The 21,203-nt window shown below is 34.9% G+C and overlaps 1 protein-coding gene and 1 pseudogene across 6 annotated transcripts in view; one reads left to right on the top strand and one right to left on the bottom strand.

Annotated features, from left to right (window-relative positions):
- The window catches only part of LOC117662385 (uncharacterized), a 40,535-nt pseudogene extending 24,046 nt beyond the window's left edge, over nt 1-16,489 (top strand). Inside the window, exons 4-5 of the transcript XR_004590364.3 lie at nt 14,331-14,384; nt 14,507-16,489. The product of XR_004590364.3 is annotated as an uncharacterized LOC117662385 (transcript). The remainder of the gene's footprint in view (nt 1-14,330; nt 14,385-14,506) is intronic.
- ADCY2 (adenylate cyclase 2) overlaps nt 1-21,203 on the bottom strand; it is a 156,383-nt gene that overhangs the window by 22,388 nt on the left and 112,792 nt on the right. For all 5 annotated transcript variants that reach the window (XM_034411782.3, XM_060691098.2, XM_034411783.3 and 2 more), the window contains 5 exons: nt 17,339-17,423; nt 5,397-5,534; nt 4,884-5,006; nt 3,595-3,779; nt 1,951-2,035 (listed from right to left, as the gene is read on the bottom strand). In XM_034411782.3, coding sequence (XP_034267673.2) covers nt 1,951-2,035; nt 3,595-3,779; nt 4,884-5,006; nt 5,397-5,534; nt 17,339-17,423 — 616 coding nt within the window. The remainder of the gene's footprint in view (nt 1-1,950; nt 2,036-3,594; nt 3,780-4,883; nt 5,007-5,396; nt 5,535-17,338; nt 17,424-21,203) is intronic.

Here is a 21,203-nt window from a genome sequence, read left to right on the forward strand (position 1 = left end):
TTCATGCTGGTTTCCAACAACCAAAGTCAATTCCTTTCAGGGCCAAGCTAGACTTTATCTAACAGTTGTCCAATATTCTTTTCAAAGCTGTCTCTATCTATAAAACATACCATATTCGCTCCCCCCCAGTCCATAAACCAATTCATATGTTGCCTTTTATTCTTTATACTCTAAATATAGTCTTGCTCTATTTGAGGATCACATGAACTCCATCCAACCACACCTTTCTAAGTAATATCAGTTCCTCTCAGCCTATGATTTTTTTTTCATGTATCTATTTGCTGATTTGATCCTCATTCATTCTCTCTATATAATCAAACCAATGAAGCCTTCTTCCTTCACAATGGTTATTTCTTTTAATTATTTTTAATCCATATTCACTTATAAATCTATTCATTCCTAATCACCTCTCTTTTTTGGTTTACTATACACACATCCCCACCGGATCCAACTTACCACACCTAACATTTCTCCTCATAAACCATACCATACTCTTGCTCCCATCCAACATATGCACTTTTTACACAGTATTTTTTTTTAATTTTGATTACTTGATTATTAGTCTAGTGTTAATCTTGATGTTATTCCCTACTCATCTGGATATAGATTGCTGGAAGACCATGTTTTGATATTTTTGTTTCCTTTTTGGCATTTTGATTGTCTCTTTTGAATGTTGGTGTTGTTTATCTCAAAATGCCTGTTGATGGCTGGTTAGTCTGAGAATTTAATTTAATATACTTTAAATACTTCTTAGTTTCAAAATAGATGAACAGACTTAACCATAGTTTCAGCACAATAACTATGAATCTTCTAAACCAGGGGTGTCAAACTCGTGTCGTCATGGCAGTGTCACGTGACGTATCGTGATTTTTTTTCTCCTTCACTAAACCGGGTTTGGGCATGGCCAGTGCATGACACATCCGGTCCATGGGTCACAAGTATGACAGCCCTGTTCTAGACCAAGCCAAGTGCAAAAATGCTAGAGAATTCTGGAAGCATGGCACTTAGACAAAACATAGACCACAATCAAGAAATAAATAATACCCCAATTAAGGAACTACCAGCTCAGACAAATAAGCTATCAGTAAACAACTGTTTACAAATGAGAGCATACCCCACTCCTTGCTAGAATGATGATGTTAGCTAGTTTGGCAATGAAACATCTGCAAGAAACAATCAAACTCAGAGGGCACCAAGGAGCCCACAGTTCCTTCTTTTGCCTTATGTATGTATGCATGAATAGACTTAAAAGTAAATTGTGTATTTGAAAGAGGCAGACCTTTTTTTTAAAACCCATATTCATCAATCACATCTTATTAATTTGTGAGTCCGTGAATGGCCCAATAATTCTATCATGCTCCCTCAACTTGTTTTGATCCAACCATTCATGACATTTAATAGAGTAACTGTATTCTTTTAGGTTTCATTCAATCAGAATGTTGCACAGGTTTTTGCAAAACTAATTTCTGATACTGTTATTATCAGTGTTCACCAGAGTATAATATGGAAGTACCATTAAACCTGAATTCCCACTGCAGGTACAGTTACAAAATAGATGACACCAGGAAATATTTTCTAAGATAATGTTAGCCCTTTCATTCATAATTAAGCCTACAGCTTCCCTTCCCTGCATTTATTCATCAATTTAGCTCCATAAGATCAGATACTACATACTTCCCCTTTCTCTTAGTCACACAAAACCCATACATCTATTTAATTTCCATTATATCTTTCACTAACTTTCACTGAGTATCACCCACCATGGCTTTGGTTTTATGTAACATTTTTAGTAAAGTAAAGTAGACCAGACTGGGATCCCTGAAAGTACCTAAGCTGCATCCATGTTTCCTGTTAATAGTAATGCCAAGATACTAGTCAATTTGGGTATGCAAAGCATTGAAAGTAGAATGAAATTCCTAGAAAGAGAAAAAAGAAGAGCAAGAGACTTACCTGTCTGCTAAGTACCAGCAATGTGATGAAGAAGATAAAAAGAGATACAGAACCCATTGTTTTTAGATCTTTCAGGATCCCTGGCCTGTAAAAATAAAGTATTTTGATCACAGGGGATCAAAATTGGTCTACAGATTCTGAATATGCCCATTTAAATTCATGGTGCAAACATTTCTAGTACAAACTCAGGACCACTTCATTCTATGCACCTAATCAATTTTTCCCTGAATGCTAACATTTTAGATTGCCAACTTATATACAGTTCTGTATCTGAATGTTTCCCCATTATAGAAACAACTTTCAGAAAAAAAAGAATACACAGAAAAAGGTAAAAATATTCTTCATGAGAAAGTGAAAAAAAAGCACATTTTGAAAAAAAAAAGTATATATCCACCAATTCAGTCAAGTTAACCATAGCTAAAATTCACAAAATCTCCCTTCTTCCCAGCAGCAAAACTACATTTACAAAATTTAATACCTAATAACTTGTAGCAATTTCAGGATTGCCAAAATCAGTGATTCAATAAGAACTTCGCTCTGCATTATTTATAGAACATAGAATCATAGGGCTGGAAGGGACTGTGGAGTTCTTCTAAGGTCTGGATGATATAAGTTATCCTGCCAGAATAGCTTATACCATCCAGAAGTTGTTTTGATCCAACTAGATCTAGAAATCCAACCTCCAGCTCAAGGCAGGAGAACCTATACCATCCAGTCAAATGGTTGGCCAGTCTATTTTTGAAAATCTCCACTGACAGAGTACTCACAACTCTGGGAGGCAAGTTACTCTGTTGACTAACTGTTCTCACTGTCAGAATTTTTTTCCTTAGTTCTAGGTTGGATCTCTCTTTAACAAGCTTCCACCCATTATTATCCAGCACTCTAGTGCTTTGGCAAATAAATCAATCCCTTCTTCTCTGTGACAGTCCCTCAAGTACTGGAAGACGGTTATCATATCTCTCTAATTGTTCTCTTTGGTAGGCTAGACATACCCTCAACCATTTATCATACAATTTAGCCTCCAAATCCTTTATCGTTTTTGTTGCTCTTCTCAGCAAACTTTCTAGGGTCTTGGTATCTTTTATTTTATTTATTTATCAAATATACAGCTTGACCATCTCACTCACAGAGTGACTGCTGGGCTGTGATGGGGCCAATAGTCATTATTCATATGTGTCAAAATAAAGTATGAAACACCAGGAAGCATATAATGTTGGCTCTAGTAGAGTAAAAATTAAAGTACCTTACTTGTGGAGATGATTAGTTTCTGATATATAGACTATGGACACAAATACTAGTGCAAGAGCAGTTCTAATGTCTTAAATAAACAAATATATTGTTTTTTATTTCTAATTTACATTAGCTGGTGTAGTGTGCTAAACTTACCAAGTTACCACCAATTATCTGAATTAAATAGAATTGATTTTACCCATCCTCTAGCTTTAAAAATGGGCTATGTTTTCCCCCTTGTCTTCTCATCTCATGTATCATGTTGGTGAGATCCTTGAGATATAGAAACAGTCATTTGGGTTCCATACCATTTCTCTTAAACATTACAAGGAGAGAAGAAACATGGAGGAGTTGGCATCCCATGCCATCCCAGCTCCCCAGGACATAAACAATGGTTTTGATTTAGTGGCCTACCTTTTTAGTGGTGCCATTGTATAGAGTAGCTTGCTGTAATTATCTAGCAGAGAGCCATGTGTGTGCAAAAGAATTACATTGTAGACAACTAGAGCAACCAACATGATTGCCATTTTCAGCTCATGATTTATCCGGAGGAAAACAGAACAAGAAATGAGGCCCAGGATGCAGCTGTAGATAAAATACTAGAAAAGAAAAATCAAAACAAATAAATATTTGGAAATCAAATATCAAGATCCAGTTCTTATTGATTATAAAACAGTGCCTATCTTGTATTATTTCAGATAATAAATGGGACGAGGGGTGGACACTTTTAATTAAAATACTCTTATCTGTATATAAAATTAGAGGACTAGATGAAAGATTCTACTACCACTTTCCCTGACTTGCTAGTTTCTATTTGAAGGATGTTTGACTCATCAAATTAAAGAGACTGAATGTTGCATTTTATACTAACATGGTACCTGAAAATGGCTTCTTCATTAATACATGACAAAACAGTGATTTTCATGTATATAGAACTAGAGTTGTGCAAATCATTCAGTGAGATTCTTTGCTTACGGGGCAATCATGTCTTGGTTTCAGATACTTCAAAACTCCCAAAGTCTTCCAAGCATGTATGTACAGAAGATACTTCCCCTGGAATAGCTACTTTGTGATGTCATAAAACAACATCTTGTGAAATGATTGGCACAGGCCTAATCAGGAACAGGACAGAATACAGGTAGCCAGAGGTGAAATTTACTTACCTTCGCTACCAGTTTGCAAATGTGAGCGTGCGTGTGCACACTTGCGCGTGACACCTCTGTACATGCCCAGGACCTTCTGCGCATGTGCAGAGGATCAAAAACGGGACATGATGACGTCTGGGCGGGTGGGCGGAGCCTCCCGCCGCCAGCGCTACCGGTTTGCCCGAGCCAGATAGAACCGGCTGAATTTTACCACTGCAGGTAGCCCTTGTTTACAGACTGCCTCGTTCAACAGCTGTTCAGTTATGACAGTAATGATAAGGTGACTCTGCAACCAATACTCACATTTATGACCTTTGCAGGTCTGTAAAGTAAAGAAAAAGTACGATGAAGTACGATAAAAAAACACAGTTGCAGTTTCATTTAGCAACTGCTTCACTTAATGATCAGGTTGCTGGTCCCAATTGCCGTTGCTAAACAAGGACTACTGAAATGCAGTCCTGCCTAAGTCCTACTGAATCCAGCCAAACATTTCTTCAAATCATTTTATAGACACTATTTTTATCTGTTAAGGATCATGTAAATAAGATACAAACTTACTGGTAAGAAAAAATTGTTGCTTTGAATATACCAAAGAGTCTGATCTCTTGCATCAGGAGAACTTATATTTGATGAATTAAGAATAGGGAGAGATTCAACCACACCACCATCATTCAAGAAAAACTAAAAAAAAGAAAAAAATTCACAGGCTTTCAGTCAAATATACAGAATCTAAACAAAATAACAATAGCAACATGTGGATATTTTGAAACGAAATAGGAGTTTTGATTATAAGTTAAACATGATGTTGCTCTTTTTTTTAAAAAAAGACAAATGTTTCATTATGAAGGGGAAAAAAGCTTCTTTAATAATTTTTTTCAACCTATCAGGTTTCTGTTTGACGCATTGCCCTGATAAAAAATACAAATTATCTTAATGCATTGAAAGCAATAAAAAACAGGATTTAATCCATGGAGGCTACACATTTCTTTTCTCTCATCACTGAAAGTAAGATGCTCAAACCGAATAAACAAATCAATATAATTAAGTAGAAGAAAATCTTATTAAACCTACCATGTTGAACACAGCCATAGTTAATATTACAGCTGTTGTTATCAATGTAATCATGATTCGTGGCCAAGGGCGGTTTTCAATGACTCCAGCTGATTTCAGAATCCACCTCAGGAAAGCTGAGAGTTTCTTGTTACACTGCTGAATACAGAATACATGAAAATGCACATATTTATTTCTGATTAGTCTCCAAAGGAAAAAAAAAGTGTTCCAAAAATATCCAGGGCAACAGCAAGCAGAAGATACAAAACAAAAGGATAAAAATAAGAGGTTACCAAGTATCATGTTGATGAATTGCTATTTATTTAGAATGACAATGCTCTGAACAGGAAACAATTTAGCAGACAAAAAGGATGTCACAGTCTCCTAACATAGACAATTGCTCAGGTTTTAACTTCATTTCTGGTCTATAAGGAAATCTCAGAATGCCTAACAAGACAATTAAAGAAGAAGAAGAAGAAGATAAAGATGGGCTCAAATCAAATTAAATTCTTATTGTTTGTTTGTTTGTTTGTTCGATTTATATGCCGCCCTTTCTCCGGAGACTCAGGGCGGTTTACAATGCGTTAAGCAATAGCCTTCATACTTTTGTATATACCTGCTTAGTAGGGCTTTCGCCCCCCCACCCCCAGCGGTGTTCTTTTTTATACAAAGTCAGCTTATTGCCCCCACAATCCGGGTCCTCATTTTACCTGCCTCGAAAGGATGGAAGGCTGAGTCAACCTTGAGTCTGGTGAGATTTGAACTTGCAGTAATTGCAGGCAGCTGGTGCTACTTAACAGCACTTTAGCACTTTAGTCTGCTGCGCCACCAAGGTTATCAGTATAAGTCGTTTGACTTTGCCCTTTCCTAGGATATTTTTCAACTTCTCAGCTTCTGAGCTCAACCAAGATTGACTAGATACTTTTAGATTTTCTTGAATCTAAAATATTATTTGACTTAGCCCTCGTTTCAATACTTAGCAGGAAAAGCAGAAAGATCAAGTCACTTATTAAAAAGTTATAAACGAATGAAATGAGGCAAACCTGAAAGGATGGCAGGCAGCAGGTTGTGAACTCATCCAAAATAGGCAAGTCTATTCACTACTAATTCAAATATTTGGCCTAATAGTTAAAAAACATTCACTATTGAAGTTATACTGCCATATTGAGTAATAAAGAAAGAGCATTACTTGTTTATTTTTATCTCCAAATTTAGAAACATACAAAGATATATGCAAGTTTACAAATGTTATTGTTCATCATCTGAGCTAAAAGCCATCTGAGCCATGCATACATACATTTACACATTCATGCATATTTACCAAGAAGTTATGTTAGGTTTGATTTCTAGAATATTCAGTATGAGTTACCGATAAAGTTTCAGTCTTTTGTATTACATTATAAATTTCATTTTAGTACTCTGGTTTATACTGCTGGTTAATGGCTTAATTTTATATTAATTATCTGGTTTTTCTGGATTATTTCATCAATAATAGTGATTACAAAATTCCTTTGGTGTAAAAGTCCTGTCCCAACTCTTCTATTTTGAAAGTATTTCTTTGCTTTATTAGATTAGTTTATTTGATTCAAAAGTAGCACAAATTTACTTTATAATGCCTGACACTAGCACAAAAGATTTGTGATAATGTCATCATGTACATGTCTTGAATCTTCTTTTCAGTTACATTAAGGTTTGAAGGGAGTCACTCACTAGGTATTTCCAACCTTGTCCCTTTGAAATGCCTATATTTAATGTCCTTTGCAAGCTTTTTTGTGGCTATTCCCAGAATTCATCATTATGAATGATGATGGTGGTGGTGGTGATGATGATGATCAATTATGATGCATTCCTGAGGAAGTCATCATAATTGCTATAGCAAATTAAAAAAGTGTGGCCTTACCAAGGCATTATAATCTGGTATTAACACTTCATGTGATCTTCATTCTATCCCTCTGTTAATGCAGCCTAAAACTGTGTTGGCTCTTTTTGGCAGCTGCAGCACACATTGCTAGCTCATATTTAAGTGATTGTCCACTAGGACTCTCCAAGATCACTCTCACAGTTACTACTATTGAGCCAGGTACCACCTCTATACTATACTTGGTCATTTGGTTTTTCTTGCCTAAATGTGGAACCTTACTTTTTTCACCATTGAATTTCATTTTTAAAGATATGTTATTCTTTCTCACTATTGGCCACAGAAATTTCACAAAATGTAGCTAGTGGTCTTTTACCAGACACTATGGTTCTCAGTGCTCTTGAGTTTGGTTGTTTTTTACCCGACTAGCTAATTCCAAATTATTTGTTTTTCTGAAATATTGCTTGGAATTATTAGCAGACACAATAACAAAACTTGTAGAAGTTTTATTTCTCCAGTGCAACTACAAGAAGTACTGAAAATAATAAGATATTTTTCTTCTGCAAGATTTTTTGAACAGATCTTTGGCTTCTGTCCAGAAATTGAATAAGATTTGCTGCATATGTTATATATAGCCTTGAAACTTTCTCCCACACAATGTCAAACACATTTTTGTTTTCTAGGAATAACATAACATGAAACTTTGTCCTTTGAAATGGAATGACACCAGATCTGGCTTTTTGAATATTTCATCCCTCCCAGCAAATACAATAAACTTAACAATAAATACCCAATGCTTATTAGAGGTACAAAATGGAGAGGCTGAAACATGATGAGCTCTCTTAGTTTCTAGCTGATAAAATTATTCTTGCAGGAATAATACAAGATATTAGGACTTCCACAAAAATGACAGCTTTATCTTTCTCTTCTTGCTCTCGAAATCCCATTACATGTAAATCCAACTGATGACACTGAAATTCTAAATCTACAATTTTGCTCTAAATGGTTTTATTATACATCATTAAATCAGTTATGGATGTCTCAACATACTTCCATGCTCTTCCAGCTGACATATTCTATTCTGGTACTTAACTCTATTCTGAATTAACTGTAGCTTTAATATCTTTTCAATAAACCCAAAACTCTTTATGAAAACAGAAATACTCCTCAATTGCTAAAGCTGTTGCCTTGGAGAAAAAATAGCACAGAACTTTTTGAGTTCCAACCCAGTGATTTACAAACAACCCCACGTTGACAGCAAAACAGAAGATAATCACTGTTTTGTATTCCAGTAGTACTTAATTAAACAGTTATCAAGATAAAACTCCAGAGAAAATGCTGAGATCCTTCTGACTATAGCATAGACTTAATTGGAAGTCCCTCCTTTTAAAATGAAGATGAAAATGGATCTTGATCTCCATTCCCAACTCCCTAACATACTGCAGAGGACTTCCCTGGGAACACTAATGGTAGAAAGTTCTCCTAGGGCTGGCACTTGACTGGGCCACTGTCAGATTTAGCCCAAGTACACCATAACAAAACCCAGCCAGTTCTTTTTTTTTTTTTATTGAAAAGTTTTACAAAAAGTTTACATATTTCCCCCCCCCTTCCCTACCTCAACCTCCCCCCTCCCCCCCTCCCCTTCCCAGAACAAATTACAGGATATAAACTTCAACAATCATAATCAATCCTAATCTAAACAATTATGACATTTCACATCTCTTGTTTCTTCAATTCCCTAATTACCCGCCTAGCTTTATTACTTAAAGACACACTAAATATCTATATAATCATTCATAACCTATCTGCAATTTCTTATTCCGATATTTATTTTGAATATAATCTATCCACCTTCTCCAATCTCTTAAATATCTTTCATTTGAATGATCCTTCAGGTATGCTGAGATTTTTGCCATTTCCGCTAGATTTATAACTTTCATTGTCCGCTCTTGGATTGTAGGTAAATCTTGCTTCTTCCAATATTGTGCCACCAACAGTCTTGCTGCAGTTATTAAATTCAAAATCAATTTAGTCTCTATAACTGTACAATCCGTAACTATACCCAGAAGAAACAGCTGTGGTGTAAATTTCAACCTCTTTTTAAGAATATTTTGTAAAATCCACCAGATTTTAATCCAAAACGCTTTAACCTTTTTACATGTCCACCAAATGTGAAAATAAGTAGCATCCTCACAATTACATCTCCAACATTTTGGTTGTACATTCGGATACATACGAGATAACTTTTTTGGATCTAGATGCCATCTATAAAACATTTTATAAAAGTTCTCCCTTAAATTTTGCGCTTTGGTAAATTTCACATTTGTTACCCATATTTTCTCCCACGTTTCCATCATTATTGGCTGTTCAAAATTCTGCGCCCATTTTATCATACAGTCCTTAACTAGCTCTGTTTCCGAGTCCATCTCTATCAGTATATTATACAATCTTTTTATATGCATTGGGCTTTGATCTCTAATTTGTTTAATTAAATTTTCATCACTTTGTATAACACCAGTTTTCTGGTCTTTTCTCCATCTGGCTTGTAATTGTACATATTGAAACCATGTTTGAATTATTTTCTCCTCTTTCAACACATTCACAGATTTTAATTTTAATATACCTCCCTCCATAATGAGAATATCTTTATACGTAATTAATCCTGTCTACATTCTATACTCGTATTCTCTATTGCGTGCCTGGGTGCTGTCCATATAGGTATTTTTTCATTTAACTTATATTGATATTTCTTCCAGACACGCAATAAAGCATTTCTCAGTATATGACTCTTAAATGCTCTGTCCACCCTTTTTTCATACACTAAATAAGCATGCCAACCATAGACCAGATCATACCCTTCAATATTCAATATCCTTCCATTTGTTAAATTAATCCAATCACTAATTGCTGATAAAACAGCTGCTTCATAGTACAATTTTAAATTTGGCATTTTCAGTCCTCCTCTTTCTCGTATGTCCTGCATTATTTTCAATTTTATCTTTGGTTTCTTACCTTGCCATACGAACTTATTAATACCTTTCTGCCACTCTTCCAGGTTGGCATCCTTTTTTAGTATTGGTATCATTTGAAAGAGGAACAAAAACCTAGGCAACACATTCATTTTTATAACTGCTATTCTACCCAACAAGGACAATTGTAGTTTTTTCCAATTATCCATTTCAACTTGTATTTTATGCCATATCAATTCATAATTATACTTATACAATTTGCCATTAGAAGATGCAATATAAACTCCTAAATACTTGACTTTTTTAACTATTTCACATCCCGTTACCCTTTGTAACTCCTCTTTTTGATTAGCTGTCATATTTTTAACTATCATCTTTGTTTTTCCAATGTTTATCTTAAACCCAGATACTTGACCATACTGTTTTATTATATCAATCAAAACCTTTGCTGATTCCACTGGATAAGTTAAGGTCATAACCAAATCATCTGCAAATGCCCGTATCTTATATTCATAATCTCTAACTTTGATTCCCTTTATCCCATCTGCATTACGTATTTTATTTAACAGCAACTCCAAAGTTAATATAAATAATAATGGCGATAAGGGACATCCCTGCCTCGTGCCTTTTTCAATTTTAAAAGTTTCTGTCAAACTGCCATTAATAATTATCTGAGCTGTCTGTTCCTGATATATTGCTTTTATAGACTGCATAAAGCAATTCCCAAATTGCATCCTATTGACCACTCTCAATAAAAATTGCCAATCTAATCGATCAAAAGCTTTTTCCGCATCCAGAAATATAAGCACCGCAGGGATTTGGTTATTCCTTTCCAAATGTTCCAATATGTCAACAATTTGTCTTACATTATTTTTCATTTGTCTACCTTGTATAAAACCAGTTTGGTCAGCATGAATCGTCTTCTGCATTACTAGCATTAACCTATTTGCCAATATCTTAGCAAATATTTTATAATCTGTATTCAATAAGGATATAGGTCTATAATTTTTGGGTTGTGTCAAATCTTGATCTTCTTTTGGAATTAACGAAATAAAAGCTGTTTTCCATGAAGGTGGTACCCCTTCACCCAGCTGAATTCTATTGAATAATTCTTTAAGAGGTAAAACCATCTCCAATTGTAAATATTTATAGTACACAGCTGTTAATCCATCCATACCAGGAGCCTTACCAGTTTTTAACTGTTTAATTGTTGAGAGGATCTCCTCCTCTGTTATTAATTGGTTTAACCGTTCTCTTTGTTCCTCTGTAACTATTGGAATATTCTGTCTATCCAAATATGTCTCTACCTCTACACCTTGTATTTTGTCTGCAGTATACAATCTTGCATAAAATTCTAAAAATGCCTTTTTAATCATATTTTGGTGATACAGCTCTCTACCTTTATACTCTATTTTCTCTATGGTACGAGATTTTTGTTTTTTCCTCAGCATGTATGCCAACCATCTACCTGGTTTATTTGCATTACAAAAAGTATTATGTTTAGCATATTGTAGATTGGTTGCCACTTGGTCTGAAAGCATCATATTAAATTGCCCACGTAATAAACTGATCTCTTCTTTAATTTTCTTATCCCCTGGGTTATCAATTAACACCCTTTCTTTTTTCTTAATCTCTTCTTCTAATTCCCTCCTTTTCTCCACTTGTTTACGCCTATAAGCATTATTCATATTTATCAGAACTCCTCTCATATATGCTTTACTAGCATCCCATACCATATCCATAGATGTTCCCTTGTTCATAATAAAAACAAAAAATTCCTTCATTAGTTTTTTACATTCTATTACATTTTTCTCATATCTGAAAAGGTTTTCATTTAACCGCCAAGATCTCCTAACTCTTTCCCCACACTCCAGTTCCATCCAAACTGGGCTGTGATCAGTTAAAATTCTGGGACAAATCTTTATCTTCTTTACCCTGGAAAAAAAATCATTTGTAATTAATATAAAATCAATTCTTGAAAAGGATTGATGTCTATCTGAAAAAAATGTAAAATCTTGTTCTCTATAATTCCTTTCACGCCAGATGTCTCTTAATTCCATATCCTCCATCATATCAAAAAAAGTCTTAGGCAGTCTAGATCGCAATTTTGTAGATTGTACTATTCTTTTCTTATCAATACTAGGGTCTAACACTCCGTTCCAATCTCCCATCAGTATACATGAATTATAATCCCAATGTAATAATTTTGTATGTAATTTTTAAACCCAGCCAGTTCTTTATTGCTTACACCATAGAGACAGAATCTTGCCAGACTAAACTTATATTAGCTTTAACCTAATAGATATACTATGCAAAGTTCTATGGAATGGTTATCCTAAATATCTTCTACTTCACATGACCCAGCTTGGGACTGTGCTGTCTCTTGTATCACCTCCCTTCTTGGAATATGCTCCCTTCTTCCTGGGAACCTGATAACTGCAGTCCATCAAATTACCTCCCCCTTGTAGAAGTAGTCCATCACATTTCCTAAGCAACTCAGAACACAAGTACACAAAACCACAATATCATTCTTTGGTAAATCATGGTAGTTTCTTCAGCTTAATCATTGAGGGAAGGTAGATCTGGGATATACCAGCAATTGTTTCCTTATTCATATAGTCATGGTTATAAGGGCAAGCAAGTGTTTAGGAAGATCCATAACAATGCCCTTCCTCCATCTCTGATCTGTGCTTTTGAGAAAGAAAACAGTCTTATTTGGGGATAATAGTACAGAATCTTTTGACAGAAAGCAAGGATTTAGGTAAGCCAATTGGGTATATCCTCAATGTATCTTCCATCAAAATAGCCTATTGGTTTTGAGTCACTAAATTTTGGAAGGAAGACTTCAGAAGGATCATGAGAACAATGAATACTAGGTAGATACCTAATCTTAATCTATGCTATTGATACATTCTGGGGTTGCCTAGTAGTCTAGGATGGAATGATACCTAATACCTTCTTTTTGCTTATTTTCTATCTTTGACATAAATCATTTTTATATTGCTGGCTTTTATGAATATTATGCTAAATCCATTTGATTTTAGTTTAGCTTTTAATGGTAAAAAGTTTAATTCAAAATATTTGACTATAAATCATACTTGTGCTTACTTAGGAATAAGTAAAATTACAAATCTAAAGAAATACCTTTCAGCTATAAAAAGCAATTCTGTTTATCTTATGTTGAAATCACTAACATCAAACGTACTATGACTGTTTTATCCAATCCATTTTCATCAGCCATAAGCATAATACAGGCATGGAAGAAGGCAATGGCAAGCTACTTGCATACTGTCATAAGAGCAAGACATATTCCATGAAATCACCAAGAGTCAAGTTCAGCCTACAGAAGACTTTATCTTTCTTTGCCAAAGACCATATAAGGCATAAAAGATCATAATAAGGCATAGTTGATATGACATTATTATGTCATTTCAACCAAAAAATTACTTTGAAAATTGTCCAGCTAGGAAGACAGCAATATTAGTAGGAAACATTAAGTCCTTGTACTGATGCCATTCCAAGATGTAAGTTTTAGAAGACATACTATGGTTGGTAAGCAGCAGTACATTAAAAAAAATAGTTTCTAAGGGAAAAAAATTATCTCTAGTATTCAAAATTTTAACTGCAGTTAGTTGCAAAAATGTAGTTAAGCCAGACAACTAAGAGAGACTTTAATTTCCCATAAAAGAAAAATATCTTCCACTGATTCCAATTGTTGTAATTTATACAGAGGGATTGTGTTGTTAGGGAAGCCAAGATGCTCGTAATGATATTCAACCATCTTGAATTCAAAATGACGCTCTTTGGTACATGTAAAAATTTCTAAAAAAATCTTTTCCTATTTATAATATGATGGTTGCAGAACAAAAAAGGAACTACCAGTATATGTTAGTATGGTCAGAAAAAAGTAGAAATCAGACACAAACAAAAACTTTTTTCTAGAGAATCATCCAATACTATACTTTTATTCCAAACTAATCTCCTTCCATAATTATTTTGCCTAATATGGCTTAGGAAAGTTCTTCTATTACTATTGTATTTTCATTGTGTTTTGGTTTATCTTTCCTCCTCAATGCATTGCTCCCTGTCATGTGTCTCTTTTGCTTTTTGCTCAATTTGGAGATGCAGTAAGGACTAACAGAAGCTACAGAGGAGAAAGCCAAACAATTTTATTTGATTCAGGTATGTCAGTTTCCATTTTCCAGCCATTAATTGATACATAAACTTTTTAAAATGGTTGTATAGAATGCCACTGGATTCTATTGCAAGAAAGCAAATCTGTTTTTCTTCTCTAAAAATTTCAGAAATCATTGTACCTAAACAAGCTATATGTCCTGGCAAATATTTTCAATTGTCCCCAAAACTCTTGAGATACATTACAGAGTGGTGGTGGAGAATATAAACCAAGCCTCATTGCCAAGAATCTCTGTGACCTTGTGCCAAGTGGAGAATATAAGCCAAGCCTCATTGCCAAGAATCTCTTTGACCCTTGTGCCAAGTGGCGATATCTGTGGCTCTTTTAAGCAGAAGGAGCATTAATTTCAGCCCTTCGACTTTTTTGTGGAAAACAGTAAGCAATATTTTAAGATGGAATCTGCTTAAATAATCTTCTACAAGTTAGCTTCATATTACAGGTACATGAATATTGATTTAGTTTTTATAAGAGAGAAGACATAACTTCTAATACTAATCCAACAATAGTTAAAACTAATTCTTAGTATCAAGGACGTTGGGTTTTTTTGTTGAAAAATAAAACATTGTGCACCATGTTGCATAGAGCTAAGTATCTTAATCTGGAGGTTTAAAAACAAGTATCATTCAGTTTCAAAGCAATCTGTGACATCACATGGAAACCTAATAGTCTATCATTTTGGGCTGTATAGAACTTCAGATTTGATCTCCAAAAGGTGCTTCAGAGAATATGCAAATAGCAATGTAATATTTATCTATTTACAACACCTAAAGAGAACTCTGCTTTTCTCCAGAAGCCTACAGGAAAATATGCTGCTGCTTGAAAGCATTGTACAGCCCTCCTAGCCATAATATTTTTTATCAGCATGTTTTCATCACACAGCATTGATTTAAAATTAGCATTCTTTTTCAAAAAGTTAAATCACATTTAGTAACATGCCATGAAATAAATTAGGTAAGGCAAATTGCAATTTGAATTTCTTACATTTTCGGTGTTGTGTAGCAATATCTCTATATAGTTAAATGCATTTCAGAAAACTAAATAAAATGTAAATAAATAAACAGCAAGAGAGTAGTATAGTATAGTATAGTTTATTGAATAGCCCGAAGGCCTTTTCAAACAAAACAGAAAAGAAAAAGGGAAAAAGATAAAACAGTTACAAAAATAGCAATCTAAAAATATATGATAGATGACATTAAAATTTTACAATATCAAATTTCAATAGCTAAGTTGCCAAGACTAGATAACCCAAATAGGATAGCTCCTCCAGCAAGAGAGTAAGTCATCTAAGATCTCCTTTCTTAATTAAGTACCTGAGAAAGATAATTTGCTGTTTGGTCAGAGAAAGCAGTCTTGAAGAAATAATGAATGTTTGGGCCCAATTACACACAACCAAACCACAACCAATTACACACAACCAAAAACCACAACCAAAACCACAAATAGTTGCCAACCAACCAAACAACATCTCCATATTCATTAAAGATACCATTGAGCAAGAACAAAAACGTCAAAACACTATCTTATTTGGATTAGATGACACCAATGAACCTGATATCACAAAAGTTTGTAACATCATTAGCAGTCATCACACACCAACCATCTCTCCCAACGAAGTCATTGAAGTCTCCAGAGATGGCCTAGAATATAAGAACAGCGATGGCTCAGTAGCCCCATGATTCTGTAGAGTCATCTGCAAAAATGAGGCCATCAAACTAAAGTTCAGTTACACTATAAATTCAATTGGCAGATCCAACCACAACCACAGCAAACATCAATCATGGCCTGACCTATCTTTATTATAACAGATCCGCTCCCGTGAATTCCGTGCAGAACTCAAAAGATGCCAAGACCTAGGTGACACAAATCTATATATCGACTACTGTGCTGATTGCATAAAAAGTAAGACCCACAATCAATAGCCCAACATCCAACCCTCTATCACCCAAAACATCCAACCATCCATCATCCAAGACATCCACCCAACCAACATCCAAAATTAGGTATGCATGCCCCTTACTTCCTCAATACCAACTACTACTGACCTCAAGCATCGTAAACAAAATGCCCGGACTCCTCCTCTTATTAAATACTGATACATTTGACATCATATTTGTCTGTGAAACATGGCTAAATGGATCCCTCCCTGACTCCATTATCACAGTAAGACATTTCACATTTACTGGTCTAATCACGAAACCCGCAGAGGGGGTGGAGTAGCTGTCTTCTACAAAAAGTCACTAAACATAAAAAATATTCAAGTTGCACATGAACTCACTCTTCCGGAAACTATCGTCTGTGAACTGTCCTTAAACACCACACTTTGCTTCTTACTATGTTACAGAGCCCCTGACTACGATATCACACATGCAAACAAGTTAACTTCACTACTAACGTGGGCAGCTTCCTGCCCATACCCTCTCATCTTTCTTGGTGACCTCAACCTACCTCTTATTAATTGGACAATAAACAAATGTACAACTGAACCCATCCATACAACCCTATACAATGCTGTTACAAATCTAGGTCTAGATCAACTACTTCAGCTTCAGCCACAACAATACATGAGCACACAATAGATACAAACTTAAAGTGAACTGCTCCAAACTTGATTGCAGAAAATATGACTTCAGCAACAGAGTGCTGGAATGTACTACCTGACTGTGGTTTCATCCCAAAACCCCCAAAATTTTAACCTAAGACTGTCTACAGTTGACCTCACCCCATTCCTAAGCGGTCTGTAAAGGGCATGCATAAGAGCACCAGCATGCCTACTGTCCCTGTCCTAATATTTCTTCTATTTGTATCTATTTTATGTATCCAATCCATGTTTATACTTATTACCTAATACGTTCTTGACAAATAAATAAAAAAATAAAAAAAAATTATTTATGCTGACAGATTTGCCTTTTGCAGTCAGTATGAGTGTGCATTGAACACTTACCAAAAGCTGTCCTGCAAAACAGATGAAAAGAATGAAGGAGAGTACCAGAAAGGCAGTTCCAAAGGAGATTCCAAGTATAGATTTTCTGAAAAACAAGAAAAAAGGGGCTTTTTCCAGAGAAACCAATTCTATGTAAACATAACACAAATGATGGCTGTTTTCTTTACCTTGGCCACATCTCTCAACTAAAGTGACTATAAGGAAGTAGGGATTCATTTGAACTTCCAAAGGGCATATGCTGATGAGATTTTAAAAATATCTTTGCATTGAGATCTTAAAACATCCCAGACCCTCTTCTCCCGAGGTAATGACCTGGTTCACCAGAGAAAAAGGAGTTTTAAGTTTAGTTTAAGACTAGGGGAGGCAATATGAAGGAGTGTACCACACCCTCCTCACATGTAAGACTCTTTCAATATTCAAACTAGTTTCCGTCCCCATCTTGGGAACATGGCTGTCACTATCATATTTGGTGCAGATCAAGTCCTTAGAGAAGTAGAGATTTTCTTCAATTTATGCACATATTATATTTCTTAAATATGATAATAAATGAAGAACAACTCTTCCCTTAACCAATGTCTAGATGTTTTTAAAAGAGAGAGCTGAAAAATATATTTTAATTTCTTGTTATTCCCATTTCCATGGGGAAATATGATTAAAATGCCAATTAAACTTATTAAAGGTCAATTACTATTTCAGGAAGAATTTTAGTCTTAGTAAGGGATTGCTACCAGGGAGTAAAAAACAATGTCAAAATTTAGCGTAGCAACAAAATACCAATATCTTAGAACGTAATAGGAATAAATTCTAAGCAAAACACCTGTATTGCCTTCCTTCTTCTGGACTAATGGAAAAAATATTTTTATATCAGGAAAGATTTGGTTATTATACGGTAGGAACAAATGGAATTTTTAGAACTAGGGCTGTGCCCCCAGGAATTATATTTCAGGCATAAAACAATCACTCTGAAATGAATATATACTCCTATTTTAACAAATAATGAGCATGTGATCTGATCAATACTATCAGTGTCCCAGCACAATTGTACTCAAAGAGGCAGAGGTTTGGCATTAACTGCTTCTACTGTGTATTAATTAGTTTCATATCCTGCCTTTTACTCAGGAGCTCGCAGGGACATTCATAATGCTCCCTAATTTTGTCTGAAACAGCAACCTTATGATATTGAGTAGCCCAATATGATCAAATAGGTTTCAGTGGCTTCTATTGCTGAATGACTTGGAGCCTCCTTGCTCCTTGTCTAACACCTTAAGCCCTACACCACACTGTGATGCTCCATACATGTAAACAGTAAATTTTTTAGAGCAATTTGTAGGTATATATTTTATAAATACATGTGTGCTGACTAGATGTCTCTGCCACAGAAGCTTATACATATCTCTCTTTTAACTGTAGCAACAGTTATCAATAGATACACAAAACCACTATTTTCTCAGGGATATTTTTTCACCAACTCTAATTATTTATTAATTTATATCTCTCTTTCCATTCAGAAGCTCAAGATGGTATACATAGTACACCATTTTTTTCCTCACAAAAACCTATCAACATAAAGATTTTATGGGGAAGCACTGGCAGTTTATTTCATAAAAGTCATGAAATATAGTTTGGTGTAGTGAGAGAGCCAATTTGATGTAATGGTAAAGATTCTAGGCTAGAAAGCAGGAAACTGAATTCTAGCCTTTCCTTAGGCATGAAAGCTAGCTGGGTGACTTTGGGTCAGTCACTCTCCCTCAGCCCACCAGATTTGTTGCTGTCATGGGAAAAACCAGAGGTAGGAGTTTTAGATATGTTCACCATCTTGAGAAGACACCCCCCTCCCCAAAAGAGGTGGGATAAAATTACTGATGTTGTTGGATTTACATAACAATTCTGTTGATGTTCCATTCCATAGTGGTCAATTGTTCATTTCAGAAATTCAGTATTAAATGCATATTTTTGCCTTTAATTATATTGTATGTGTATGAAAAAGAAATTCAGGGATAAATTCTTGTACGAAAATCACAGAGAGCTAATTTTCATCTTTAAGAGCATTAGATTAAGTTTGATAATTTCTGAGCCTGTTCTTTCCATTTTGAAAGTACATTCATAAAACTTTCAAAAGATTTCAATTAGAGCGGAGGTTTGGAACACATAAGAGTTTCATTGTTAAAACATTTTTTCTAATATAAACATTTGCAGTAGCTCTCCATTCTATCAGGTGCAATAAAAAGAAAGCCCTCATATAAATGAGTGGCATAAAAATGAGAGAGGAAGTGAGAGAGAGAAAGAAAGAGCTTGTGGAAATGTCATTTGCTTTCAAACAATCAGAACACTAAGTGTTGACTTTTCAAAATTCAATGTGCTGAAAATCCTGCTTCAACCTTCAACTCAATACCCTGAAAGTTTCCTATGTAGAAAGTAATAAATTGAATTATGAAAGGACTGTTCAATTTCATGTTTAAAATGATTTTTGTGCTTTCATCTAGAAATAAAGCACAATGGGATGATTCACCACCCAATGGAGTCAGAATCAAATATCACTGTATATAGGACCTTGTTAAAGTCAACAAATAATCATCAACAGGTTCAATAATTTTCATATGAAAGGAGAATTCATGAAAAAAATTCCTAGAATATTTCACCATCATTCAATTTTCCTGATAGGCCATATATGTCCATAAGTATTTTAGTTATGAGCCACTCAGAGTTGTTGAGAATCAGGAAATATATAAAATAAACAAAATATTTCAGAATCTTCTGAACTTCTGAAGTGAATATAAGTTTGACAATGCAGTGAATCCATTCCTTGATCAGACTTTGGGGACATTTTCTCCCATAAAGTCCCAGCTAGCATTTAGCAAAAAGAAAGATTTGTGAACATTAAGATACTGAGAAAGTAAATTGATGAAAGATGCCATAAGTGAATGAAGTAGAAGACATCACCGAACTAACTTTGTCTGATACTGAGAAACTACAACCTGGTTCACCAGAACTCAAACTTGAATCAAACTAATTTTTATGTTTCCTTGCCTTGCTGCCAGTAATTAACCTGGGAGGCTAGAAGTATTTGCAAGAAGCCTAAACTCCAAAGAATAACAAGAACAATGAAAAGTATGTAAAACTGCAGCATTATTTAAAACATTTTGTTTCCTTGCTTACTTGCTTGTCTATAAAACTCTTGACAGTACTACCTTGATGTTCAGCCAAAAAGACTACCAGAATTATTGTTATAGGGTTATAGTTAGAACTGGCCTTTCAGCAGGTTTTAGAATGAATTTGTAAGATATTAATTTTATTAGTAACTATATTAATATGAATATGTGAAAACAAAGGTGCAAAACCCATAGATTATGACTAGATCTGCTGACTGAATCATCAGCAAAACCTTTTAGCTGTACAGCAGCTGAAGAGACAAAAGATTAACATCTATGGAGATTCTCAGTCATCCATAGTTGTCCCAAAAGTGATTTTCAAAAGGCAGCTGGAGTTTTTTTTTCTTGAAGGCATTTCGCTTCTCATCCAAGAAGCTTCTTCAGCTCTGACCAAATGGGATATACAAGATTATAAATCTTGCCATCCTCCACCATTTGGTCAGAGTTGAAGAAGCTTCTTGGATGAGAAGTGAAACATCATCAAGGGGGGAAAAAAACTAAGTCCAATTGCCTTTTGAAAAAGCACTTTTGAAACACAAGGTTAATAGTATCACATGCCCACCAAGCGGAAGTGGAAAAAGGGAAGTGCTACATCTTTGCTGAAGTTTTTAAAAAATATATAATCCAAGGGAATAAATGGTCAGGATGTCTCTGATAGTCTTGCACCAAATCTAATTGTGATCATGTCATGGCCACAATGGCTTGCATCATTTTCC

This window comes from Pantherophis guttatus, chromosome 3 (genome assembly GCF_059756535.1).
Source record: "Pantherophis guttatus breed Tessera chromosome 3, ASM5975653v1, whole genome shotgun sequence".
Lineage (NCBI taxonomy): Eukaryota > Metazoa > Chordata > Lepidosauria > Squamata > Colubridae > Pantherophis > Pantherophis guttatus.